General features: G+C 36.9%; 2 protein-coding genes across 3 annotated transcripts in view; one reads left to right on the top strand and one right to left on the bottom strand.

The window, feature by feature from the left end:
• Positions 1-4,617, bottom strand: part of siah1 (siah E3 ubiquitin protein ligase 1) — a 30,562-nt gene extending 25,945 nt beyond the window's left edge. The window contains exon 1 of the mRNA XM_044125849.1: positions 4,421-4,617. The gene's annotated coding sequence lies outside the window, so the exon portion shown is untranslated. The remainder of the gene's footprint in view (positions 1-4,420) is intronic.
• A 5,228-nt stretch (positions 4,618-9,845) lies between these two features.
• cry2 (cryptochrome circadian regulator 2) lies at positions 9,846-27,481 on the top strand. Of its 2 annotated transcripts, none has more exons than XM_044125850.1 (13): positions 9,846-10,158; positions 11,304-11,412; positions 13,689-13,831; positions 16,332-16,516; positions 17,044-17,132; positions 18,033-18,164; positions 18,854-18,979; positions 19,801-19,986; positions 21,035-21,186; positions 23,516-23,718; positions 24,825-24,905; positions 24,986-25,417; positions 25,819-27,481. In XM_044125850.1, the coding sequence occupies exons 1-12, from the start codon at positions 10,001-10,003 to the stop codon at positions 25,396-25,398; spliced, it is 1,977 nt and encodes a 658-aa protein (XP_043981785.1). In that variant the 5' UTR covers positions 9,846-10,000; the 3' UTR covers positions 25,399-25,417; positions 25,819-27,481. The 2 variants fall into 2 exon arrangements, with proteins under 2 accessions (XP_043981785.1, XP_043981786.1); XM_044125851.1 differs by having other exon boundaries at positions 9,894-10,090.
• The last annotated feature ends 356 nt before the right edge of the window (positions 27,482-27,837 follow it).

Genomic DNA, 27,837 nt, shown 5'->3' on the forward strand with positions numbered 1-27,837 from the left:
ATAATGTAGCGGCTTCCACAAAGTCCATTTAGAAGAGAAGAAAAAAAAACTACAAATGAAGTGATTCTCACCAGGTAGTCATTGTGGCTTTGAGTCCTAGATACAAAGATCAAAATGAGAAACAGCACAATCTGTCCCCTCATAGATGGCGTGTCACAACAGCAGCGCACACTTCAACTTTTCTTGGAGCGTGAGTTGAGCACTTTGTTACATTTCACAAGCAAGCCTGTCACGATAACAATAAATTGTGACAATTTTAGAAATTAAGATGCTATTTTAGACCAAAGTAAAGACTTTTGTTATCCAATTTTTGGTAGAACGAGAGAAAACAGACAAACAATAAATCATGGAAATGGAAATTATTGAGCTTCATTTAGTTTATCAGGCGATTAATTTGTTTATTGCAACAGGCACTGTAAAAAATTTGCAAAAATTACCAAGTTTTGACAATACATTGTTCCAGATATTATTGCAATAAACAATAATATTGTGTTTTGAGACCATTTTCAAGTAATGATAATGGAATAATAACGTAAGAACACGTTCTCAAAGATCACAAAATGTAAAATTTCAGTGGTTTAACACTGGAACTGGAAGACATTAATAAAACCTAATCATGTGATTAAACTGATTTATTGCGACAGGCCTAGTAAAAATGATCAAAAGTTGGCTATAAATGTAGTTTCTCTGCGTCAACCCTGCCACACAGGCCAGGCTTCATGTCTGTAGTTACACAGCATGTCAAACGTCTTGGCTGCAGTTCTGCACACCAACCAACTCTGGACAGAACTGATCCCCGAGAGGATTACTCAAATTCCAGCGTCAAATGTTTCCTACTGCCTTACGACCAGGACTGCCAGTAGCCCAAAATATGCCTAATGATGAAACCTCAGACCAGAACAAAGAACCACCAGCTGGGCCTTGATTTGTCCAGAAACCGGACTGCACCTGGACTCAGGAAACCATGGAGCACATCTCACTTTCTCCATCTTTTGGGTTTTTATGTAGGAAAACTTCACAGAAACTATAAGAGAAAAGAGTGGAAGGCAGATCACTTCACACACAAAAACATTGTAATATTACCAAACAGGATTAAGCTTTAATTTCACTGTCATGGTATAATGATTAAGAGCATTTCCAGTATTCCACATTAACTGAATCCAATGGGAATGAAAACTGGAAGAGATGAAAACTACTTTTCTGCTTGTTGTGTTGGCCTAATAAAACTCTGCACAGAACAGATTTGGCTTTCAAAAGCTCATTAGGTTTTAAAGAGGATCAATAGTCTATTGATTCGTGATGTTAGCAGCCTGCAACAATGCATTTTGGTGCAAATCCAATAACTTATTCCTCAAATTTGTTTGGCTTTTAGTTTAAATTTGTAGGTTAAAGTCAGATTGTGGAAAACTGATCTTAATCATTGTCTATGAAATGATTTTTCAGATATTATTGGTCCAAAACAATTTGTGATCAATTTGTCAAATGACTGAACATGAATGTTTAGAAAGTATCTGAGCAGGTTTGTTGTATTGTTGCTTTTTAATGGTTGATGAATCAGTTGGAGCAGCAGAGCAGATAAAGAGCTACAGATGAATGCAGGTTAATTGCAACTACAAGCATGCTGCCGATATTTTAGTTATACTGGGGATGTTTAAGTCTGCTGGGAAAATTATGGTATGGTTTCTGCTTGGAATTACCCAGAAAGTGTTTTTGTTGGGTTTTTTGGGGGGATAAAACCTAAAAAAAGGCTTTTATCTTGATGCATCTACACACAGTGAAATATGTATAGGTATTAAAAATATATCATCTTAAAGTTGTCAGTTAGTAATATATAGCACACTTTAACGTGAGCTTAACAGATCAAAGTGTTAAGATCATATTAATACTGTAAAAACAAAGAAGAAAAGACCTAAAACTTAGGGATGTACAGATCCAGCTTTTCACTTCCAATACTGATTATCTGAGGTTTGGTATCAGCCGTTACCGATCCGATAAAGAAAAGCATCACTAAATTGACTTAAAACGTTTTTTTACAGACAAACATGCTGAATTCTACATTTATTTGATAACTCTCGACACCTAAATACACACAATAAATACATACAATACCTCACAATCTTTTTCAAACATGTAAAAACAACTTTAATTTGTTCAGTCAGTCCAATTAAAAATATAACAGCCAATGTAAAATGAATAATAAAAAAATTGACAAAAACAATAAGTTGACTACTGCAGTCAAACATGTAAAAAATAAACTGCAACAAAAATTTCAAATGGCTCAGAAAGAGCCATTTGAAACATTAAATATAATGTAAAATATCTAATAAGGTATGACGTCACTCAGAACACAAAGCATAGAATTAGACTGAATAGATCTGCCTTTATGGAGCGGACACATTGTCACCAACATCTGATCAAGAGCTTTTTTTCAATACAGAGACTGGTACAGATATTAATATTAATATTAATATTAGATTGGAGCATCTCTACTCTAAAGTAACAGCTCTACATTGGGGGCTGAAACAATTAATCTGATTAATCAATTATTTAAATAATTGTCAAATAATTTAGCAATCAAATAACTGTTAACTGGAGCTTATCGGCTAAAAGGGTCATTTCTTGCAAGAACAATAAGATTACAGAAGATACTAAGCCAAAACTGTACAAACATATACATGCTGTCAAATTTCCAAATCCTGGAATGAATAAAGAACTTCTTATATTATCACAGTCAGATAAATACCACACGCATAGCCAACCTCTCTCTCCCTCCAGAACTATATAAACAGGAACAAGATAGAAATAAACATTGGTTGTTTATATCGGTCCAGTTTTAATTATGGAACCAATATCAATGTTAATGAAAACACATTGTGCATTATAAGCACTGAAATATTTACATGAACTAATACATACAAAATAGGCATATAATTTGGCTTGTAGCAGTGCATAATAAATAAATTCCAGTACATAATAAATTTTGATGTTGTAGTCAAAGTTATGTTTCCAAAACATCTACATCAGACATAAAGAAATATACGATTACATGCAATTATTGCCATAGTTTTGGAACTGTTGCACTGACATAGCGGTGGGCATTATAGTTTATCATTTACTATAAAATTTCTTATAATGATTTTGATTTATTGTTGTCACTGTAAATTCCAAATAGTGATTTTTTTTAAAACCCAAAACTATCCATATTGTTAGGAAAGCTATTTTTTACCATTTATTGACATGTTTTCTATAAATATCAATAATAAATAATAATACATCTGACAATATTTATGAAATACAGTTGGCAGTGTGACACAAATCACACTGTTGTTAGTGACTGGTGTCCTAAAGAAACGTATTATATATGGGAATGTTTTTCAAGAGCATTATTGTGTTTCTCCAGCTCTGATTGCTATGCCATGCAGTCATACTCCAACAGTTACCTAAAAAAATAAGTAAATAGTTCTTATCCCTTTTCTCTTAATCACAATAGTACCACAAAATATCGTGATAAAACTTTAAGTCTGTATCACACCTACACCGATGATATTTTCTTATTGTACTGTACACCGACAAGCATGCACATATAAAAACAACCAACAAATACCTGCACAAGAATGAAGCGGGAGAAAATGCTTGATTCAAACAGTTGTGTTGGAAAACTAAAAAAGTATGCAAAGACGAACTAAACTAGCTCTTAAAATATTAGATAAAAAATGTTGAGGATGCTCAGATGCCACTGGGAAGAAACTGTTCCCATAGCGATATCGTGGTACGGTTTCTTCAGACCGGTTGTTCTTGCTCATCATAGTCCCTTTAAACCCAAACACCACGCCAACTTATCTGATTTTCTGCTCATAGCCAAAAGCATCTCCATCTACAGGTGCTTGATACGTGAACCTGATCCTAGTGATGCAGAAGAAGCTGCAGAGCCACGCAGTCACCGTGGATCTCAGTGCACCCACAACGATCACTGTGGATTGGGTGAACGTAACGCAACGTCTTCTCCACAGTAAAACCAGTTAAGTACTAGAGAAAAGCTTTAAGCCCACACCCCGACCAGTTTCTGCAGACCTGAGCGGCCCGGTTTGTCGGTGCTCTTGCCGTTACAGACAGCAGAGGCCTCCGTCGTGCCGTAAACCCGGATCAGATTAGCCGTTAGCTCTTAGCTCAATCCGTACCAGACAAAAAATTAAATAACCGGGTGCAATTTCATCAACCTTCCAGTCAATGTTAACACCAGCGGATCTTTTGTAAATGCTTGTCATCCGAGTGCAGACCGTCAACAGTGCCGTTTTAAAGGGATAACCACTCCTCCTGTTAGCACGGAGCTAATGGCTGAAGCTAACGTCTGCTGTTGTTTTCACCGAAGGAGGCTGCTCTGAAAAACCCGGTGCTGATCTCGCTAAAATCCCCTGCTCACCTTTGAAAGGCGGCTGCTTCAGCTCACAACGGATCACTGAGCGGGTGAACGGCGAGGAGACGGAGCCAGGGTCCCTGTTTGTCGTCTTTCCTCCGTCTACTCGGTGAACACATCGGAGCTCCGACCCAGACAGACTCCAGGCGCTTAGTAGCAGCCGGGGCGCGCGCGTGCTCAAGTTTTTTGTCGGGAGCGAGCGCAGCACGAATCTCGCTGACATCAGGGGCGTTGATAGGGGATGGGGACATGGGGGGCTAGCCCAGCATGGTAAATGGGTGATATTTAAAATGGGGGAAAAAAATGCACATAACAACTAGAAAAAATAATTAATAAATAAAGTGAACTCAAATCTGACTGACTAGCCCTATTTTCTGATGACCAGAGGTGGGTAGAGCACCCAAACTTGTACTCGGGTAAAGCAGCCCTACTTCAACATATTTTTACTAAAGTAAAAGCAAAATGTAGCAATCCAAAAATTAACTCAAGAAAGAATAAAAAAAAATTAGTTGGTAAAAAGGCTGAGTAACTGATCATAACATGTATGTTCTTGTATTTAAATTAGTGTTAGAAACTCAATTATAATTAAAATGTAGTTCCTCTCTTATAGTTTCTGTGAAATAAAATTAACATCACAGGTTAATTTTTTAATTATATTCATTTCTGAAATTATTTTGTACTTATATTTATGTTTGCACTGTCAGCCTATCATGTGGTGTTTGTTCCTCTTCATGCATCATTTACTTTGCATCCAGCTTCTTATCCAACTCATTTGTGATCATTTAGGTGCATATTTCATATTTCATCATAAGCTGTTTAGTTGTGATATTTTCTCTGTTTCTTTTATTCTATTTCCTGACCGTAATACTACAATCATGTGATTTAAGCTCTACGATGTATTCAGCACCAAAGTCGGCTGAGATTAAGATTAACAAGTCATGCTGCTTCTACTATAGCAATCTGGACATAAAGAAGCCCCCACCTCACCACCCCTTAGAGAAAGTGAGTAGATTTTAGTGGGGGTTGGCAGGATTACAGAGGAGGATTGGTTACATAACTGCATTGTACCAGCGGGCAGTCAGGGTGTAAATAAGAGACACACAGTAAGAGAGATCAGGTTCATCTAAAAAGGAAAACAACATAAACTGTTCAGTGTTTTAAAGATGGATTTTTTAGTTATTATTTAGAATCCTGCATACGTATTATTATTATTACCGTTGTCTTTTCTATCATCTCATTTCCCTCAGAAATAAACAATGCATTTTAAACCAGATGTATTCTTTTTTTATTATTATTATTATTAAATTTGAGCTCAGAGGTGTTCAAGTTCTGGAAATTGTTCCCAAGGTTGAACTAGATTTGTGTAGCTCCTCAAATCTTTTCTTGATATTTTGGCTGATTTCAATTTGATTTTCCAATGGCGTCAAACAAGAAAGCAGAGAGTACCAGGTGCTGCATTAAAATACATCCATAGGTCCAATTAACTCAAATGTGTCAATTAACCTATCAGAAACTTCCGATGCCTTGACATCATCAACTGGGCTTTTCTCTCATGGAAGTTCTAACCCTAAAGCAAGAAAAGTTTGGTTTACTTTAACTTCAAATAGTGGGGGAAAAAAGGTGAATGTGGCTCTGTATCCATTAACCATAAAAAAAAAAAAATTGCTATATAAAACAGGTCAGTTGAAAAATAAAAACAACACGTTTTTTCAGTAGGATGAGGTGGTTTTTCAGCTGTATCAAAATAGATATATTTTGCAAAACTGCAGTGGAAACACTTTTATCTGCATCACATGAGTCATGTGATCAACAGCAGACTACTGCCGGAAACGACGAAAAAAAGGACAGGAAGTAGTAGGAGAATGAGAGTTTGTTTTTTGCTCTCACAGCATCTCACAGCTCATAAAATGTTGTGTGTCATTCAAACATCTTGAATCTACAATTTTGCAAAATGCTGCATACTCTGCTCCCAAGTAGGTGGAGCTAAGACTCTGACGGGCTGATAGATGATGCTGGCTGAATTATGAATATATCTCATGTAAGTGTCTCTGCCTTGATTTGTAATGATTTATCACGTGAACAAGCTTACTCACGTGTGATTTTAATTTAATTTCTTATTTAATGGAAACACCAAAATTGTAAATTGTTGGGGGGTTTTTTGACAGTAGGATAATATACACAGAGATTTGTGCACATTTATAATAGAAGCATTGACTTTTTATTTGGAGTATTTAAACTTCTGGCTTCAACTGTAAGTCTCAAGTTTCACGAAGCTGAAAGAGACACACCCAGGAACACCTGCAGCTTGGTGATTACATAAGGAATTGACCCGTGGAAATTGAATACAAATGCACACCACACTTTAAGCATTTCTGTTTGAAAACCATGCTTTTTTTATCTTCCATTTCACAATTGCCCCTACTTTGAATTGGTCTAATTCCAGTAAAATGCACTACAGTTTATAGTTGTCAGGAAACAAAAATGGAGAAAAGCTCAAACACTCTGCAGGGCACTTTACTGAAGAATTACTGGGCAAATACACCAGTCTAAAAAAACCTTCCAGCAGGAAGCACGTTGTTGATTTTATTTTCATAATGACACGGAGGTTTCCAGACTCATGATGATGACGAAGGTCCACTTGGAACGCAGTCTACCTGAATCTCTTTCACATTTGCATGAATTCCAAGAGATGGACTGTGTACTGTGAAGTCAAATCAGCAGAGTCTTTCCCTTAGATTTCCCCAACTGCTGCTGAGATTGAGCAAGAAGTAATGATCTTTCTATTATACCAAAGCAAACAGAATGATTGATTTTTCTCCTGGATGCAAAGGCAGCCTTGTGCTTTGGTTGGTGTTCATGATGCAGTAACAATGTTGCAGTGATGTTGCGCTACTGGTAAATGTGTAATAAATTATGCAACTCTGCTACAATTCGAGCACTGTTGCCTTGGAGCAAGAAAGTCCTGGGTTCGATTCCCGGCCCGGGGTCTTTCTGCATGGAGTTTGCATGTTCTCCCTTTGCATGGTGGGTTCTTTCCGGGTTCTCCGGCTTCCTCCCACAGTCCAAATACATGACTGTCAGGTTAATTGGTTTCTCTAAATTCTCGCTAGGTGTGAGTGTGTGTGTGCATGGTTGTGTGTCCTGTATGTCTCTGTGTTGCCCTGTGACAGACTGGTGACAGCTGGGAGGAACCAGCAACCCTCCTGACCCCATGAGGGACAAGGGTGAACAGAAAATGGATGGATGGATGGATGCTATGATTTGGTTATTTTAACAGTCTCTGCTATCATTTTCACATGATTATCTTTGTACTCAGCCAAAAATTTCTCAAAATAAAACAAAAAGGAAGATCAACTCTCCACCTTCAGAGGTGGGCAGGGTGCAGAAAAACATATTTTCTACTTTTAACTAGTAGCCATCCAAAACATTACTCAAGTAAGAGTAAAAACGTATTTGGTAAAAAGTCTACTCAAATACTGAGTAGCTGATCAAATTATAAACTATTTAATATTTAAAAATTACATAATCAGACGGACCAAAATAAAAAGTTAAATGGAAATTTTCATATTTTAAGGATGAAAATTACAAAAAATTATATAAGTAACAACAAATAGCAAAATTGAGCAAAAAAAAAGTTTTTCAAATCACTTTCTGTCAATAAGAAACTTTAACAAAAACTGCAGGTGTGTCTGTGTCTGGTGAATTTTTGGTAAAACATGTTTCTTTTTCATTCAGTGGGTAGGAAAATCCAGAACTTTTGCTCAAGTAAGAGTAGAAATACTTCATAAAAAAATTACTGAAGTAAAAGTAAAAAGTACAGCATAGAAAATACTCCTAAAAGTTTTTTTTTTTGTTTGTTTGTTTGTTTTTTCAGAAACGTTACTGAAGTAAATATAATTGAGTAAATGTAACTAGTTACTAACCAACTCAGTGCACTTTGTGATAAAGTTGGGAGCTGTGGACCAAATTAGCAGGAGTTTCGGTTTTTTGCGTCCCTGAAAAATGAATAGGATCCAAAAAGGAATAAAGTAATGACAGCAGAAAAATAACTGTTATTGCTCATGAATCTGTTAAAGCTCAGGTGTCAAACTCAAGGTCCAGGGGCCAAATCCAGTCCTCCACTGCTTTTTATGTGGCCCTATATACTCCTAAGAGACATATAAATAGAACCTTGAAGATAATATTTGTTTAAATATTATTGTATCAAGCAAATCAAAGCAGTTTTTGTCTGTAAACTGAAAAATGCAAAGTTAACAAATCCCTGTATTAACGGGATATTGTGCAGAAATCAAATTTGACAAAGAAGTAATTCAGATCTTCGACTTTTATAAATTGAAAAAAATAAATAGCTTGACAACACTGACCCCTAGTGACCAATCTGCAGAACACAGAGAGCCCCAGACATAAAACCATTCCGATGACCTTGGTTTACAAGGTGACAGAAGTTTAACAGCTTGTACTTCAGTTGAATAGATATATTGTAAATGAGGTGGATTAGCAGAACTTGCTAATAAGTGATGGTGTCATCCAGGACATATTTCCATGGAATATCATTACTGCAGAGCAGATACTGAGCTGCTAGTGTGTCGTTACAGTCATGAGGCTGTCATATATCAACAGTCTTCAGTCAGAGGCCTCTTCAGATTTGTTGCAAGACTGACTGCTACTGAAGATGTTTCCTACCTGCACAATCATCATTCACAATGACTAAAGAAACTTGGATGATATACAACATTTAATTTTCCTTAGGGATGAGTAAAGTACTTTTGAATTTAACCTCTCCATTTACATGCGTCTTTGCAACGGTGCTATAATATTGTATAGAGAGAACAGACTTTCTTCTGGCAAGAGCACCAGTTGAGCACAAATCAGTACTAACAAAATCCATAATTTGATAGTTACTGCTGATTTTCTCTGAGCTAGGGAAACTTTGTAATTACCGGTAGATTGGCTTTTTTTCTATGGTTGTTTGTAAATAGAGTAAAATAGTTTTGTCTTCTTTTTTAGCCTAATATTAAAATGTGTTTTATGTGAAGCACGCTACTTACTGGCAGTAAATACCAGTTACTAACTGGTATTTACTATTTGCTGGTTTTATGTCTTAAATTTGTTTACCAAGGTTTAACGTATCTATTTATATAACTGAATCAAATTACCTTTATAAACTGTGTTGTATAAATCACATGGCCCCTATAATAATGTGAACACAGATGAAATGAGAGCCTTCATTTGTCTGTAACCCGCACTCCATCTCACCCCTACCCGCTCAACCCTACATCCGAGGCAAACAGAAACGTGACACAGCTTGTCACCTTACCGCTTTTCTCTGCCGTCTGCCGATCCAGCCAATCACAACGGCCCAGTTTTGTAATTCCTCTTGACGTTTCCCTATCTGTCCAATCAGGGAGCAAGCCAAACAACTAGTCACGCCCACTGTTCACTGCCACAGTGCCACAGTGAACAGTGGCCCGCTATCACTGGTGAAGTTTTCAGAAGTCCCGTTGATGTCCTCATTTATCCCAGTTTTTCTGGATTAATGCTGACTTTCTGGTGGATTTTATTCTGATGGTGGAATAAGAGGGAAGCATGGTGGTGAATTCCGTGCACTGGTTCCGCAAAGGTCTTCGGCTGCATGATAATCCGGCACTGCAGGAGGCCCTTAGCGGAGCGGACACGGTACGCTGTGTTTATGTCCTGGACCCTTGGTTCGCCGGAGCCGCTAATGTCGGGATCAACAGATGGAGGTCTGACATTTTTTGACATCATCTCATAAACCTTACAATTACTCTGAATTGTTTCCAGGACATTATTAATGTCGTTCGGAGGGTTTATCAGGTCGAGGGTTCTTACGTTTTTATGTCCAATCCTCAGAGTTATGGCCTTGGCCTCCGCTCTGTTAGCTAAAACTAGCTCATAAGGAACTCCATAAACAAAAGTCACAATTTTAATTGATCCTCAAATATTACTTCCGTGTGTACGTTTACAGAAAAACAATTTAATAAGTTGTGATCCTTAATGTGAACTAATGAATTCGGGGCAATTTCGGGATTATTGACAGATTGTTACATTTCTACAGCAATATAAACAAATCTTCATTCGCAGGCACATCTCAAAAAATCAAGAAGCTAATTTATCTTACTTATTCAAATCAGAGAAAATTGTGAGTAGGTTCATTACATTCACAGGGATATACTTCAACGCCTTTGTTTTGACTAATTCTGATAATTAGGCCATAAAGTAAATGAAAATAATCATCAATTTTATTTATAAAGCGCTTTAACACCAGCCACAGCTGAAACAAATGCTGAACACCAGTAATAAGATAAAAAAGCATAACAATAAAGTGACAAAGATAAGCACGCAGTTTATTAAAAACTCAATTCAAAACAAAATCAAACAACTCAATTAAAGAGATGAAATCAATACCAGTAAAGATAAAGTAAAATCAAGTCTCAGTTGGGTTGAAGACAAGTGAGTAAAAGTTATGTTGCTGGTTTTAAAAAATGGAAATTTCAGTTTCTATGAATATTAGAGTGTTGCAGAAGACTAATTAAAACAGATTTTTAAAATACAAAATAGCTAATACAGTTTCAAGGATGTGAAGAGCCTCCAGAAAATGATAGCCAAAGATGGTGGCTGTAAAGAGCGCTGGATTCAATAAATTACGTAATGGAAAGTTGAGTGGAAGACAAAAGGTAGATAATAGGGATAATTGCAAGTTTTCAGGACATAAACTACAACCTGGGCTAAATTATATTAGAATATACATCTCTGGAGTTTAAAGCCTGCTTTTAGCATCCACGCAGACAGTAAAGATCACACCAGAATAAGCTTCATAATGAATCAATTTCTGCAGCTGTTTGACATGTGATATTTCTTCTCTGTGCAGGTTTCTGCTGGAGTCTCTGGAGGACCTGGACAACAGTCTGAAGAAGCTCAACTCGAGGCTGTTTGTGGTCCGAGGTCAGCCGACCGAGGTCTTCCCGAGGCTCTTTAAGGTCGGTGTTCCTGCACGTCATGTTCTCCACCAGGATCTCTGTGAATGTGGGGATTAAACATTGTAAAGAAGAAATACGTTTGCACTAAGATGCATGTTATCAATTAATGAGTTAATCTAAATTTGATTGATCTTATTAATCGACTAACAATTAATTGATAATCTTCCATTTTCTTAAGAACCTGAGTTTTTTCTCTTGTTTATAGAGTTTCGACTGTCTTTCAGTAACATGAAGGGCTACATCTTATACAATGAATTAAAAAACATTATTTTGGCAGCTGTATTAAATGCTCACTGTATGAAGAGAAAATAGTGGTTTTCTCATATTTTTAAACTTACATTTATTTATAAAACATAAGAAAACAGGAAGCTCTTAGGTTGCTGAAGGAGTAAAATATGTGAAATGCTTGATTTGTCATTAACTGAAAGATATTTATATGTAAATACCTTCTGTAGCTCCATGAAGTGCATTAACTTATGAAATCCCATCATGGTTTTTTTTCCCATTATTTTTCTGTGTTATCTCCTCTGGGTTTGTGTCATCACATCCTCCTCACCTTTGTAGCACATCAGTAAATTTTTAATAAGTTTACTCTGCTCCATCATGAATTTCGCCGTTAAGGTGAAACTTAAATGGATGAGCTTGTCAAGTGATTACATTTCAACACAGAACCGCATAAAAATTGCATTTTTGCGCCCCACACTGGACTCTGTTTAGGCCGTTTCTCCTGCATCAAATGTCTGGCGCCTCTAAAGGATGACCAGTGGCGCCCTCTTCTGGATGGCATCCAAACTACAACACTGAAAAAAAGGAGATCTAAACGGGCGTTATTTGTTAGTTGGTTGGAACTCATTTTAATGTAATAAACCATTAGTCGACAATAAAATTGATCTTTTTGCCGGCTGAGGTTGCTGGACATTCTTTCGCTTGGAAGTTCTTGAAGAGTAAATCAGTCAAATGTTTTTTGTTTTTATCTGCCATCCTCAGCCTCTTAACTGGCTTATCCACTTCCTTTGTTCTGGTTGACCTTAGATGCGGCAGATTGAATACCTGTGGTGATGTTGGGTGTGCTTGGAGGTTTATTTCTGATCTAATGTTTTCTTCATGTCATAAGCTTTCCTCTGCTGTGTAAATACACTGATTTATTTGTGTTCAAACTTTTTGTCATGGGATATGCAACAAAATTATTTGAGGGAAAGTTTGCAGAGCATATATAACATATTAAAAAGAAAACAGAGCTGGGTGTAATGCTAGCTTGGCATGTTCTCATTTGCAAAGCAGCCAATCGAGGAGTCCCATTAATTTTCCTTTGCACTGATTGATTGAACCCTCAATTGGAGAAAAGGAAGACTGTGGATGTTAGCTGCAGTTGTCCTAAGATGGTTTCTACTGTGTTTATTAATGCATATTAAGGTACTTTTGGAGAATAGTATTAGAATAGTATGTTATAAGCGTTTTTATATCGAGTCTGAAGTATTCCTGGATTTAAGCATCTCCTAATATAGCAGGAGTCCATTGTAATCTTATTTTTGTAGAAATGCGTCTGTAAATCAGGGCCTGGCAAGTTTGTCCAGTCAAGAAATAAACTATCGAAGTAAAACAAAATACAATGACCTGCATTTTTTATGTTGTTCATCTTTGTTTCGATCGTTTGTTGTGTATAATTAGAACAGGAAATTAGAAAAACTCTTTTGTTTTTAGTCAAGCTTAATAAATGGGAACGCCCAAGCCTGCTGTTTATGTTTGTGGTCCTATTTACTTTCCAATTAAACTAATAACAAAACAGTGGATCAGACATCACCCCTACCTTTCTCTTCTGCTGCTTTTTGCCATTATCTTGATATTTCTCTTTGTCATCTTCAACTAAATTATGATCATTGTCTTAATCTAAATCATTTTGTCATCATTTAAATCTAACCCACCATATTTCTCTTCATCTGAATTATCATCTTGTTTTTTTTTATCTATGTCTTAGTCTTCATCTAGATCCAAGTAATATTTTTTCTTCATCTAAAGCTAAATCATCTTTGTCCTCTTCATCTAAAATGACATCTTTGTCTTCTTCTAAATCGTCCTTGTTCTTTTTATCTTTACTTAAATCTTAATCTTCATCTAAATCTTAGTCTTCATCTTCGTTTAAATGATGAACACCATATAAACACACACAGACATAAATTTATGAAAAAACTTATTGATTTTCCTGCATTTCTTTCTTTCTTCATTCAGTTTTATCTATTCTTTTCACAAACCTTTGCTTCTGTTTCGTCCCGCTGCAGGAATGGAACGTGACCCGGCTGACGTTCGAATACGACCCGGAGCCCTACGGGAAGGAGAGGGACGGCGCCATCATCAAGATGGCCCAGGAGTTTGGAGTGGAGACGGTGGTCAGGAACTCGCACACCCTCTACCACCTGGACAGGTCTGTGATTCACAGCGAGATTCAGCTTCCACAAGCAAAGGCTATCATTTAAAAGAGGAATGGAAGATTAAAAATATAACATTATTTTATTTCCCATAGAATGAGCTTCTTGTGTCTCCACAGAGTCTTTAATAACTCTGAGTCAGGTCTTTTTCCTTCTGGTAGTTAAAACTAAAAACAACTTGTATCCTAAAGTAACATATGGGTAAAGAAATATTTTTGAGCCCTTTTAGAACAACTGATGAGGATATTCATGTTTTTTCATCACAGATCTGGGCACTTGCTAAAAGAAAAGAGAGAAACTGTAGAGTTTTTAATAATATAGGAACTTCAGTATATATTTAGAGGAGTACAAGTGCTGTCAGATTTATTCTCAGGAATTACAATCTGAGATACTAATATTGTATCGGTGCATCTCCATCTATAACACCTGATGGTGTCATTTATAAAATAAATCAATTTCAGATTATTTAAATACTGGCGATTGGCCAGAAAACTGCAACCAGTGTGCATCTACAAATTGGAGGTTTATGGTGGTAAAATCTGTAACTTTGGGTCTTTCTGGCTACATCTGACTTTCTCAATGAAGCACGGTGGCTTTCTCTAATGTAATTTAACACTATATTTAGAATCAGAACTCCTTTTGTTCTCATTGTTCACAAAAGAAAGCACAACGAAAGTTAAAAAAAATAACAGTTTTTAAAGTCAAGTCAAATAACTGAATAAAATAAGTATATCTGAACAAATATAAAAATATAGTAGAAACACAGAAATAACTTGGATGTTAAGAAAAATGAAACTCCTAGAAATTTATTTAATAAATAAATACATTTTGGTCTAATATTCTCTGAATCAGGACTTTAAAGCATCCCGTTTGCAGCTAAAGTGAATCTCCAGCGTGTCAGACTCGATGGAGCCCCCAGTGGCCGGCTGCTGTCACTGCAGGTCACACACTGCACCCATGTGCGGGGATGAGTGGGTTTTAACGGGCAAGAGTGAAGAACCTTCTCCATGTTACGTAACCAGCGGATTACCGCCGGCCTGTGTGTTAGTGTACCAGCTGGGTGAAGCCGGGCTTTGTGCGTTCCAGTGTTGTGAAAATGCGCTCATTCAGAGCGGATCCAGCCAATGGGACGCCGTCCCTGCTGCAGGTCCTCAGCAGGTTGTGTAAGAAGGAAATTTAAAAAAGTCCACAGGGAAGCCGATCCGTTTAAAACTGAGGCGGCAGCAGCCAGACGGACTGATGAAAACACAGATTGGTTCTGATTCACTCAGATTAAGCGCAGGGTGGAGCTGTTCTGAGACTGGGCACAAAATCCTAAACAAAGGCATAAAACAAATAAAAATAAAAAGGTTATTTGTATAAAACAAGCCTTTTTTTCAAACTTTGTTTATTTGGTTTTTAACAGGAATTGCACAGCCATACATTTACAATGTGATACATATAAAACAAACCATACAATTCCCTTGAGTTATAAAAACAAAACAAAAACACAACAAAACAACCTCCAATCACTCCCAGGCAATAAGAAAGTCATAAGAAAAAGGACACACACACACAAAAAAGTTTTGAAATAAATAAAAATTAAGATGCATTCTGCTACACCTAAAAAAAAAAGTACAGTTTGTGCCCAGGAAAGTAAATACAGAACCATAAGAAAAGGAAAATCCGAGAAAAAGGACACAAGATGAGCAGACAAATACATACACGAAGGACTAGACTGGGACAGAATGGAAATTAACTTGACCAACCAATCGTAGTAATGGCTGCCAGATTTCTGCAAATTTGTCAGAGGGACCCCGTAGTGACATCCTAATTTTTTCAAGTTTAAGAAAATAAACAATATTCCTCAACCAAAGTATGAAAGAAGGAGGTTGTGGTGATTTCCATTTAAGAAGAATTATCCTCCTTGCAATTAAAACAAGCCTTTTCAAAGTGTTTTACGTCATAAAAACAGTCACAGAACACGCAGTCATTAACTGAGCATTACATTTTGTCAAGTGCCATCATTACACATCAAAGTATTGATTAATGTTTTACTAATAATGTATCAAAGGCAACTATAAACAGGTGCGGTTTTATTCCAGATTTAAGGAGCCTTCTGCAAAATAAATTCCTTATTTGATGAGTTTTGTTCTAGATTTTAAAAATAAAGTCTCAAACTTTGAAATGCTTTCACGGCACACTTCAGAAATGTCAAGCCAATTTTAGCATCACATAGTGTGAAATTTCCTAAATGTCAATAAAAATGCTGCAGAAAAAAATCTAGAAAATGTAGCCTGGAAAGTAGCTTTTTAAAATTCTACCAGTAAATAAATTACTATTCAACAAATATAATTTCCATAGTTTTAATTGTTCACCATGGAATATAACCAAAAATAAATGCCTGGATTACATCAGTCTGTGCTTTAATGGCTATATAATTCATGAATTCCTGGAATAAACCAACTTTAAATGCAGCAGAGCTGTAATCTTCCTCTGCTGTTTTCATGCCTGCAGGATAATCGAGATGAACAACAACAACCCGCCTTTGACCTTTAAGCGCTTTCAGGCCATTGTGAGCCGACTGGAGTTGCCTAGGAGACCTCTGGCTCCCGTCAGCCAGCAACAGATGAACCGATGCCTCGGCAAAATCTCCGAAAACCACGACCAGCTGTACAGTATACCTTCACTGGAGGAGCTAGGTAAGCATCTCCAGATCCACACGCAGGCCGTTTTAATCCACATTAAATTAAAACAAATAATTGCTGCTCTTTATTTTATATATACATATATATAAATGTGCTAAATTTTCTCATTGTTACAAATGTTATGACCTAAAGGTAGTGATAAAAAGAAAGGGATCTAACTGTGAGCCCTGTGGAACGCCAAAGGAGAATTTAAGGCAGCAGTTTTGACAAGAAATCAATTATGAACCAATATAAATCTTAGAAACCATTAAATAAACGTGATTGTAGCTTTTCTTAGACCCTTAAAAATGATGATTTTTTTAATGTAAATGCAAGAAGTTTTTTAAATTCATTATTAACACGGTGTGTGGATCTTAAAGCTGTAGAGTTTGGAAATAAATGGTCTGCTTACCAAAATGTTTGATATCTTGCTTTCTTTAATATTTTTTCCATTCAAATTCTTGCTTCCCAGCTTCTAAAGAGCTTTGTTTTGCATCATCACACCACTATTTTAACTTGATTTGATTTAAATGTGTGTGCAGGTTTCAGGACGGAGGGGTTACCTCCACCTGTGTGGCGGGGAGGAGAGTCGGAGGCTTTGGACCGACTGAGCAGATACCTGGACAAAAACGTAAAACTGACACTAGAGCCGAGCGGCAGGACTAGAGCGCTTGTTTTGGTGTTTAAATCATGAGCGTCTGCTTTCGATTTGTGTGAAAAACTCAGATGATAATAACCTATCAAATCAGGATAAAGATGAAAACACCTTAAAGCAATTTTTACAAAATTGCTTAAAAATCATTTGGAAGACAAGAAATGTAATTTAAAAAACTAAAATTGAAAATAATTTCCAACAATTAGCTAATAATTTAATATTTTAATTTAGCAAAAAATTTGTTTTTATTTTATTATTATTATTATTTGTTTATTTATTTTAATTTTAATGAAGGAACAAAATGTGTATAAAAACATTAGAGCCAAAACTGAAAAACCTGTGTTGCACATTAGCCTTATTTATTTATTTATTTATTTATTTATTTATTTATTTATTTATGTTTTTAAAAAACATCCAATTTTCTAATTTATTATTTTTTTTACTTCATTGTTAGAAAAAATATATAGTTTGTTCTCAGGAATAAGAACAAAATTTGGAAAACTTGCTGAACTACAATCTTATATTTTATTTATTTATTTTTCATTTTTTGCCAGTTTTGGCAGGATTAGTCCTCCATATAAATCCCACATAATGAGCAGCATCAGTGTGAGATTATTTACTGAGACGTTTCACTTTTCAATGTCACTGTTATAAATTCTAACTTCAATAAGTTAACCTAATATTGGACATGCTTTTTTCTGTTTTAGTGAAAAACAGAAACTCCTAAAGCTGAAGAACTCATAAATACTGTAGATTTAATTAATAACTTTTAAAAAAGGAGAGTTTTATTAAATTACTTTGAGCATCTCAGCGTCTGATTGGAGTCACATCTGTCGCTCCCCTGACTGATTGACACCTGAGCCTCCGTCTCCTCAGGTGTGGGTGGCCAACACTCGGGTGAAGACTTGCTCTCTGTATGCCAGCCCCACAGGCCTCAGCCCCTACCTGCGCTTCGGCTGCCTGTCCTGCAGGCTGCTATACTACAACCTCAGAGAGATCTACATGAAGGTACTGAGAGCGACTGGCTCCAGTAAACACAAACAGCTTCTGTCCAAAACAAAACACAACTGTGAGGAACGTCTGTTTAGTCCTTTTTACTGTTTTACAGACAGCTGCCCTTTCTGGCAACAAGGAGAAACAACCAATCAGAGCCAGAGAACGATCTCAATGTACACGAGCATGATTGACAGCGGTAAAGCCCTTCTCCTGGATCTGATTGGCTGTTTTTCTGTACCTAACACTGGCAGAGGACTTAGTTTTTTATCTGACACATGATGACACTTTTAACAAAAATATAAGAATCATATTTTTATAAAAGTTGCAAACTGCAGTTTGTAAAGCAGAGATATTGTGGACAAACACAAATTATGCAGTTATAGTTAACCACCATTTGGGCATTTATTCGTTTTCTTCGTCTGGAAACTTTATCATTGGACTAAAGAGTCATGCCTTATGGTAAAATAAGCATTCTGAATAATGTGGTTGTTTAATTTGTGTTTATTTTGACGTTGGTCTTAAATTTTATTAGATGTTTCATAAAAAAATGTCTTAAAGTCTTCAGCCTAACTTTTCCTAAGCAGTAAGAATTCTGCACAAGGTGGTTTGGACATGAAGGTGGTTGAATATTCCCGTTTTGATCCAGAACCAAACTTAATCTTTGTCTCTCTGGGTTTTCTTCTTCTTCTTCTCCTCCTCAGCTCTGCAAGCGGAGCAGTCCTCCTCTGTCGCTGTACGGCCAGCTCCTGTGGAGGGAGTTCTTCTACACCGCCGCCACCAACAACCCAAACTTTGACCGCATGGAGGGAAACCCCATCTGCGTGCAGGTGAGCGTGAGACGGGTTTGTACAGGTGTTTGAAATCCTTGGAAATGCTTGAATTTTCAATTTGGTGTTTTCAAGGTTTGGAAAGTGCTTGATTTTTCTATCAAGTCCTTGAAAGTGCTTGATGTTCAAACTGAAGAGTTTTGATCAAAAGCATACATTTTGAAAACGTTACTTTCAGTTGAAACCAGATCATTTTTACACACCTATTAAAGACTTTTTATTTTTTCTCACTGTTTGAAGTTAAGTCAGACTAAACTTTGCATGTCTTAGATTAGTTGGAATCACCAAAATTATTTCTATTTGCTAATTGCCAGAACATTTGGTGAGAACATTTCTTTGAGAATTTTTTTGGGCAACGTTTTTTGCATATTGTATTTTAAGCATTTGATTTGGGCATAAAGGTCATTTCCCTAACATCCTTTGTTTGTATTGTTTCAATTTGCTGAATATTTCTTATTATTAATGACATAATGATCTGTGTAATTAAAATAAAGATTGGCTTATATCTTATACATGGTTTTTTTGTGTGTTAATTTAGCATTTTGTTCTCAGACCAACATTTAAAAAAATTATTTTGTTGTTTTTCAGTTATCGTCTTTCTCCCTGCTGCAGAATGTAGAATATTATTGCAGAATAAAATATCATAAAATAGTGAATAGAAAATTTATTTTTTTCAGTTCATTTGTTTGTAGCTCCAAAATGTGATGCTGAAAGTTTGAAAACTTACCTTGAAAATGCTTGAAAAGTGAACGAGTGGGCGTTAATGTTTACTCTGTAGCTCCGCAGCAGAGATTAATGCTTATTTACCTGTTTGTCAATAGATCCCATGGGACCAGAACCCAGAGGCGCTGGCCAAGTGGGCCGAGGGACGGACTGGCTTCCCCTGGATCGACGCCATCATGACTCAGCTGAGGCAGGAGGGCTGGATCCACCACCGGGCGCGGCACGCCGTGGCCTGCTTCCTCACCAGAGGCGACCTGTGGATCAGCTGGGAGAGCGGGATGAAGGTCAGACTATCGTGAGCTAACATGCGTCACTGCTATTCATTGAGTCAGGAAAATGACACAATTGTGCAAAATATTAGCGAAAGGCACACAATGTCAATATATTGACCAACTGATAACTACGTCCAAGGGTGTCACATTTCACAAGGCAGTGAAAAGTTTTAATAAAAAAAAATAGAGAGGGAGTGGGGAGTAGGCTAGTCATGCTAGCTTGACTTTGACAAACTTAACATGTAGATTTGCTGCACAGTTTGGTCTTTTTTCATTGAGTTAACACTAAAATAAGGCAACACTAACTCCGACAGATTAGGTGTTTACATTAGCTAATCAACCACCACTGATCACTTAAAAATCAGAATACGTGGGTTTGACTTGTTTTGCGGTTTTGCCCTTAAATACATGAGCAACAGTTTGTTAAATTTGAACAAACTATGTCTCCTAAAGCAGTTTTTATCTACAACTAAATTAATTGTCCAACATAGAATTTATTTTAGTCCTTTCTTGCATCCTGACAGATTTGACAGAAACCAAATTGTTTATAGATTTATATCTAGAGTGGAGCTGAACAATATGGCTGAAAAACGTATCTCTGTATAAGCATTTCCTATCAGTCACTATTGATTATTGCTGATTAGCTTTTTTGTTTTACATATCTGGAAAACTGCCAAACTGGTGGTGTGATCTTTCCTGTTTTATCCACAGTTTTCTCTCCACGGTCTTTATTTATTTTTAAGCAGTTATGAGGCATCATAGTGAAACCTTAAACTGCTGCTGCGAAAGTTACTCAACAGGTTGTTGCTAGGTAACCAAAGAATGAGAGAGTTGCTAGGTAACCACAGAGCAAGTGAGGCAGTTGATTCCACAAACATTTCATTTTGCCGTTATTATGCATCAGATTGTTGATTAATGTTTCATTGATTATGTTTCAAAATCAACTCCAAACAAGCCCTAATCTAGGGAAGAAAAACTTTTTTTTTCCTCTTTAAAACATCAGGAATTTTCCCGGCTTTAGTTTAAGCCAACTGATGGTGTGTTGTTGTTTTTCCTGCAGGTGTTTGAGGAGCTGCTGCTGGACGCCGACTGGAGCGTGAACGCCGGCAGCTGGATGTGGCTGTCCTGCAGCGCCTTCTTCCAGCAGTTCTTTCACTGCTACTGTCCCGTGGGCTTCGGGAGGAGGACCGACCCGTCAGGAGACTACATCAGGTCAGCTTAGCGCCCGCACGCCCAACTTACTGCAAGCTTAGATGCATTTCTGGCTTTCTTTGACGTCAGACCTGCTAATTCACCGGTAGGAGATACTACTATAATGTGTATGGAACTAAATTGGGGCCATGTTTCAAAACATTACATTTTTTCAGATTCAAACTTTTTTTTTCAGTTTCAATTGTTTTTTTGGGTTTTTTTTAACAAACTTTATGGCCTCAATTTAGCCATAAAGTTAATGGCTAAGTTAATAATCCAAAATATCAGATTTACCTAATTTCTTTTCCTCTCACTTTTAGAAAAAAAAATATATAGATGACATTTAAAAGGGCTTTTTATGTCACTGGTGGGACTTCAGGGCCAGTCTAGAATAATTTTTGTTTAATTATGAGAATGTGGTCATATTAGCAGAAAAAGGATGCAGTTTTACCAGGAAACAAAAACGTCTTGAAATTACAAGAAAAAGTTGCTTTAATGAAAAAAGGGATTTGACAAACCTGAGTTTGTGTGGTTCTTTCTTCAAAATAGACACAGGTGAACTTTATTAGGACTTTGAACCTTTCAGAGTCCTAATACTGGTAATAATTTGATGCTGATGTGTTAAAGGATTAACTGTTTCTGTTATGTATCATCTGTATATATAAATGTATTTTTCATGTTGGAATTCTCATAAAATTTATGCTTCATTCTCCTAATATTATGAATATTTTCTCATGATATTATAACTTTATTGTTGTAATATTAAAAAAAATCTTAACCTATCCCTAATATTTTGTCATAGAGTTGACCTGAATTCAAATTCCAAATAAATAGAAGCTGATAAACACGCTTCTCAAACAAGATGGCGGCTCTGGGCGCACTCACATGACTCTGAACTATGGAAACTCGAGGAGTGCATTGGGTGAAAAATGTCCTTATGTTCTCAAGATTAAATAATCAAAAACCAAAAATTAACTTAATTGATAAACTGTTTCATAGCCCAGTTCTAACAGATATTTTAGAAAATGGAACATTTCTGGTCTTTTCACAATAAAAGCACTCCTGGTGTTATGCATGCATAAAGCGTAAAACAAGTGCTGAGAAGGTGTAAATCCTATAGCAAATGGAGAAACTGATAGATTCTCATAATTTCTGCTTCTCTGCTTTTGACCCTAATTTTTATCAGTTTTGCTGAATTCAAAACAAATAATGTTGGTTTACAGATGAGGAAATTGAGAGCAAACTGACAGATTTCAATCTCAGATGAACAGTGCATCTCAGGGTGTGTCTGTTTATGAAGGATGCACTTCCTGTAGCGACTGCTTGGCTACAGGAAGTGTGGTGAGTTTCAAGCACAGATTTCAAACCACAGCTCTGCAGCTCTCACCTTGAGCCGTGCACCAGCATACAGTACCGGATCGCTTTAAAGGACAAATTCTTTACCGTCAGCAAATTCTCTCAGATGATAAATCGATGGAGAAGTAAACTACAGAAGAAGAAAGCAGTAAAGATGTATGGTAGTTGCCTACACAGTGGGGTTGGGTTACACTGTAAAAACGCAAACAGATGCAGAGCTGATGTAATATTGCAGGAAGACTTTGGTCCATGATGAAGATTGTGGACATTCGGGTCGGACAATGTTAAACAGTTATATTATTGGGATCTGCCATAGCAATGCAAGGGCATTGGAGGCTAGTAGAGAATGGAGTTAGCCAATGTTAGTCAACATTCTGGTGATATTTTAGCTAATATTGATAGAAAAGTTTATTTTTTTACACTAGGTGGAGTATGTTAATTATAGTGAACGTACTAATGATAGCCCACATGGTAATGGTGGTATTAATTTTTAGCTCATTTTTGTAGGAAAGACAATTCTGAATGGAGTAAGTCAATGTTGGTCAACATGCGAATGATACCCCGGATGCCAATGATGGTATTTGTGTTAACCTTACCAATTTAGCTAATTTTAATTTAGGGATTACACTCCTTTTTGTGCTTTATGGTCAACAGGCTAAAGATTGTCCACATGCTAGTGGCAGCATATCAAGCTAGGATAAGCGTCTATCTATTTTCTTATAGAAAAGATAAACATCATACCGAATGGAGTAAGTGCATATTAGTCGACATGCCAGCAACAGCCCAGAGTTTTATGGTAGCATCTATACTAATGATAATTTTAGCAAATTTTTTACAGAAAAGCGAAACCAGATTTACTGAGTAGAGTAAGTCGATGTTAGCCGATGTTCTTGTAGTGATTGCCCAGATGCTAATGGTAGCATTTAAGCTAAAATTAGTGTTTTAGCTTATTTTGATCAAATTTCTAAATTTGACATACTGATTCGTCCTGCAGGCGTTACGTTCCCATCCTGAAGGACTTTCCGAACCGCTACATCTACGAGCCGTGGAACGCCCCGGAGTCTCTGCAGAAGGCGGCGAACTGCGTGGTGGGAGTGGATTACCCCAAACCGATGATAAACCACGCAGAAGGCAGCCGGCTCAACATCGAGCGCATGAAGCAAGTTTACCAGCAGCTGTCCCATTACAGGGGACTCAGTAAGTACAGTACTGACCTGCTGTAGCGCCCCCTAAAGGGAGCAGCTAGGAGATGTTTAAACTGTCCAAACTCTTTGGTTTGTGGGCTGAAATCAAGCTGAAGCTACTTGAGGCTAATGAAATGTTATCTTTTTTATTGAAATTGCCAGAATGTATATATTTTTCACTTCATTCTCCTTTGACTTAAAAATATTTTAATGAAACAAAAACTGTATCTTGTAGACAGAATTTCTAAATTACTATAGACCAAAACCAAATATTATCACACACTTTCTGTAATAAAGAAAAGAATAAAATTTCCCTAAAATTTCTTTCAACTGTTTTGTTTTGTTTTTTGTTCCGTAGCCTGCGAAGTCCTAAATGTCTTTGTGTCAGATTTTGAAGGTTTGCTTTACAGAGATGCTCTGATGATAGATTAACCAGCAGGAGGTTTAAAGGGGAGCTATCATGCAAAACTGGCTTTTAGCGTGTTTTTATACTGTCCTTTGGGTCTCAACTGCTTCTATGAACAACCCAAGTGTTTAAAAACAAACATCCAATTGTTTTTTGACAATAAGTTATTATATTCTGGTGTCTGAAAAACGAGCCGTTTCAACAGCCTCCCAATTTTTGAGTCGCACTGCGTGTTACCTAGCAACTGGAGCAGAGTTTTGTCCGTTACCTAGCAACCCAAGCTGAGCTCCAGCATGTTTGGTCAGCTGCTTTATCAATGTATGGGCTGTACAATGGCTGTCTTTTGGGAAAAAAAAAAAAAATTTTTTGTTGTTGACTTATCATCCAGAAACCACTTGCTGCATTATTTTGGTTGTGCAGGAGGCTCTACTAATGATTTTCAAAGCTATACCCTTGAAAGATTTTGCATCTTTTTGAATCCTTTTTTTTATGTGTAGCTGACCACAAGCACCTGCAGTGGCCAGCAGCTGCTTGTTTGGATTAAAAGTGACAGGAGTCCCTAAAACAGCTCAAAAATAGGCAGAATGACTAGACTAAAATCTGATTATCTAAGTATTTATAAAATCTTGTGCAAAACAATGTAATAAATACCGTAACCTGTTCAATAAAATATAATAGGTCATCTTTAATTAAATAACATATCTGTGTTCTAGGCCTACTGGCATCGGTACCGACGATCCAGGAGGAAGCAGAGCCGCCGATGACAGACGAGTCTCAGACCAGCAGCGGACCCGGTACAGTAAAGTTTTCTTCCTCAGACGTGGAAAATGTTTTCAAACGGTCTAAACTCAGATTATTCCCTCCCGTCTCCCAGATTCTCCTCCCAGAGTTCTTGCCGACATTGAAGCAGCCGTCTGCCTGATGGCTCCAGATTCCTCCACCTCGGCGCCGGTTCCGGACCAGGACAACGCGTCGCTCCACCAGCTGTTCCAGGATCACTGCACCTCCTCGGGCTGGCCGTCCTCTCCTGCCTCCAGTCCGCCACAAAGCCCCGCACCTCGATCCAAACCCGGTTCTCCCTCCTCCTCCTGCCCCTCACCGTCCACCAGTCCGTCCTTACTGCCCCGGAGAAGGAAAGGCGTCGCCCACAAGGGCCGGCGAAGCCAAAGACAGAGAGAACGTCCATCCTGCCCGATGGCGAAGGAAGAGGATGAGGAGGAGAGGATGCAGGAGGAGGCGGATGAAGAGAGGATGGAGGAGGAGACGGCAGCAGCAGCACAACAGTGACATGAAGTGGACAGACAAGGTAGTTACCAGGGTTTTAATAGTTTGGGGTTTTTCATGTTAGTTCAGTTTTATTTCGCTGGCTTTTTGGGCTCAAACTCATTTTCATCTTGGGCCAAATCCGGGTCATGGATATTCTTAAAGGTCCGGTTGTGCCAGAATAAAACCCAAAAACAAACTGTTAAAATATTATTAAATAAATATTATTTATTAGTCTTTCAAACTGATGTGATTTTATTTTCACATCAGTTCAGTTTACGTCAGTTGTTGACAAACGACGGTTCTCTGTATTTTTTCTGGTGTGGAGGACTCGAATCATATCCAAATGAAACAGGGCAGAACTTTAACTATTTCTTTGTTGTAGACACATCTCCAACTTGTTTTGTGCATAAACTGATCGTTTTCGCTCTCTTGTCTCGTCAGGTGCGGTTTCTGAGAACAATCTGTGTATTTCCTCCATCCAGTTGGAAACTAAGGAACGCTCCTTTGGATCTGGAGGCACATGATGCAACGAATGGAAGAGGAGCAGCACATTAAAACCCCAGTTAACCCAAATCAAGACAGAAACTGCAGACACGTTCACACACAGACTGCTGTCTGGTCTAAAAAACTTATTTTAGGCCCTATAATGTACGTAAGATGAATTGTGTGTTATTTTATACAGCTTCACCTTTTGTTTTCTAAGGATTTCATCAGATCAGAGTCTCTCTGATCATGAACTTCATTTAAAGATGGAAATCATTTGATCCTTCTGACAGCATCAGGACTGTCTCCAGGTTTATGTTTATTCTCCCCTTGTAACAGTTTGATCCAGTCTGGAAAACCAGCAACAATTTAAAGGTATTAAGTTTTTGTACAATGTAATTCAAAGCGTTCAGGATGAGCACTTTCTGCAGAGGCTTCATATTCAGTCATGTGGTGTGACGTTTTTAACGTCGGGTTCAGGTGTCATCAGACCCTCTAAAAATCTTTTAATTAGTTAAAACATGAAAGAAAATCAAACTAACATTTCTACTGCTGCCACAAAATGGAATAACATAATTTTACATTCTGTATTTTTAAAAGATCAGAATTCAACCTTTGTAATTGTTTCTGATGAGAAACTTTAGTTACCAGAACTTACAAAAATTTATGTGCTTTACATTTTCTTATGGGATTTTTTTTTATTTCTGAAACATAATTTTTAGAAATTACTTTTTTGAAAATAATAATAATAAAAAACATTTTCTGACTACAATTTTTACTCAGAAGAAATATTTATTTTTTGAATAATTTTCTTCTGAAATGATTCTTAAACACTGAATGCGGCCCTCTGTTTTTGTCATTTTTAGCAAGAGTTTTAATGACGCATTTAATTCTTTCACTTCTTTCAGTTTTAATTATTAGTTTTAAAAATTAAAGCACATTAATACTTCTATTAAACTTGATAATTTTAAAGAACAATGTCATTTTTGTTGCAGGCAATTGACTAAAAGATATTTTAAACCTGATAAACTGAAAAAAAAAATTACCCAACAAAGTTAGGAAACTATCCAGCTTTTAGTAATACAAAGAAAACGCCTCTTTGCTTCATTAAATATTGCATGTATAATTTATTACACGTTTTTAAGTTGTAAAACAATATGGCTCTTCAATACTTTCACCTTTGTGATCTGGCCCTTATTGTGAGACGTTTGGACACTCCTTCCTCAGAGCCCATTTAATGTCAATTATAGAAATTAGAGTTTCTAACGGACTCATCAGCAGAACTTCGTCCTGCAACCTGAACCCGATGTTGCATTTCGCTGACTTCTTGTTTCTGGATGAATATGTTGTTGAATGTTTAAATCCACTTCACTTTATTCTGTTCTTGGGAACTCTTTGTTTATATGTAAATATTAAAAGTGAGTATTTTAGGAATAGCTGATATTTTTGCCAGCAGTTAGAGAACTCAGCCAGATTCTGTAGACCCTGTAGTTGTTCTGCAGGCTGGGAAACATGAAGGTGGATCGTTGCATCTTTTTGTGCAACCTGACTTTATAGAGTAAAAATGATTTCTTGTGCTTCACTCTAATTTATCTGTTTGTATATAAAATATATATAAAGCTCTCAACTGTCTGTGTGTGGGTTTTACTTGGGTCCACTAGTCTGGTCAGTGGGAATCATTAGAAACATAATCAGAAGGGAGACTAAATCAGTTGTTTTATTGTATTCAGACTATTAAAACATTACAAATTCATACTTTTTATTCACAAAATTGGTTTCATTTAAATATCACATTTAATCTTATTGATCCATAGTCACCTAAAACAAACATAACACTCAAAAATAAATACAAAAAAAGTAAAAATGAAGACAAGAATGCAGTGGAAAGAGCAAATAAAAACAACAAAGTCAATTAAACTTGTAAAGGTTTTGCTTCCATACACATTTCAACTAGATATTCATCTCCTCTGGTCTGCC

Source organism: Gambusia affinis, linkage group LG08, assembly GCF_019740435.1.
Source record: "Gambusia affinis linkage group LG08, SWU_Gaff_1.0, whole genome shotgun sequence".
Classification (NCBI taxonomy): Eukaryota; Metazoa; Chordata; class Actinopteri; order Cyprinodontiformes; family Poeciliidae; genus Gambusia; species Gambusia affinis.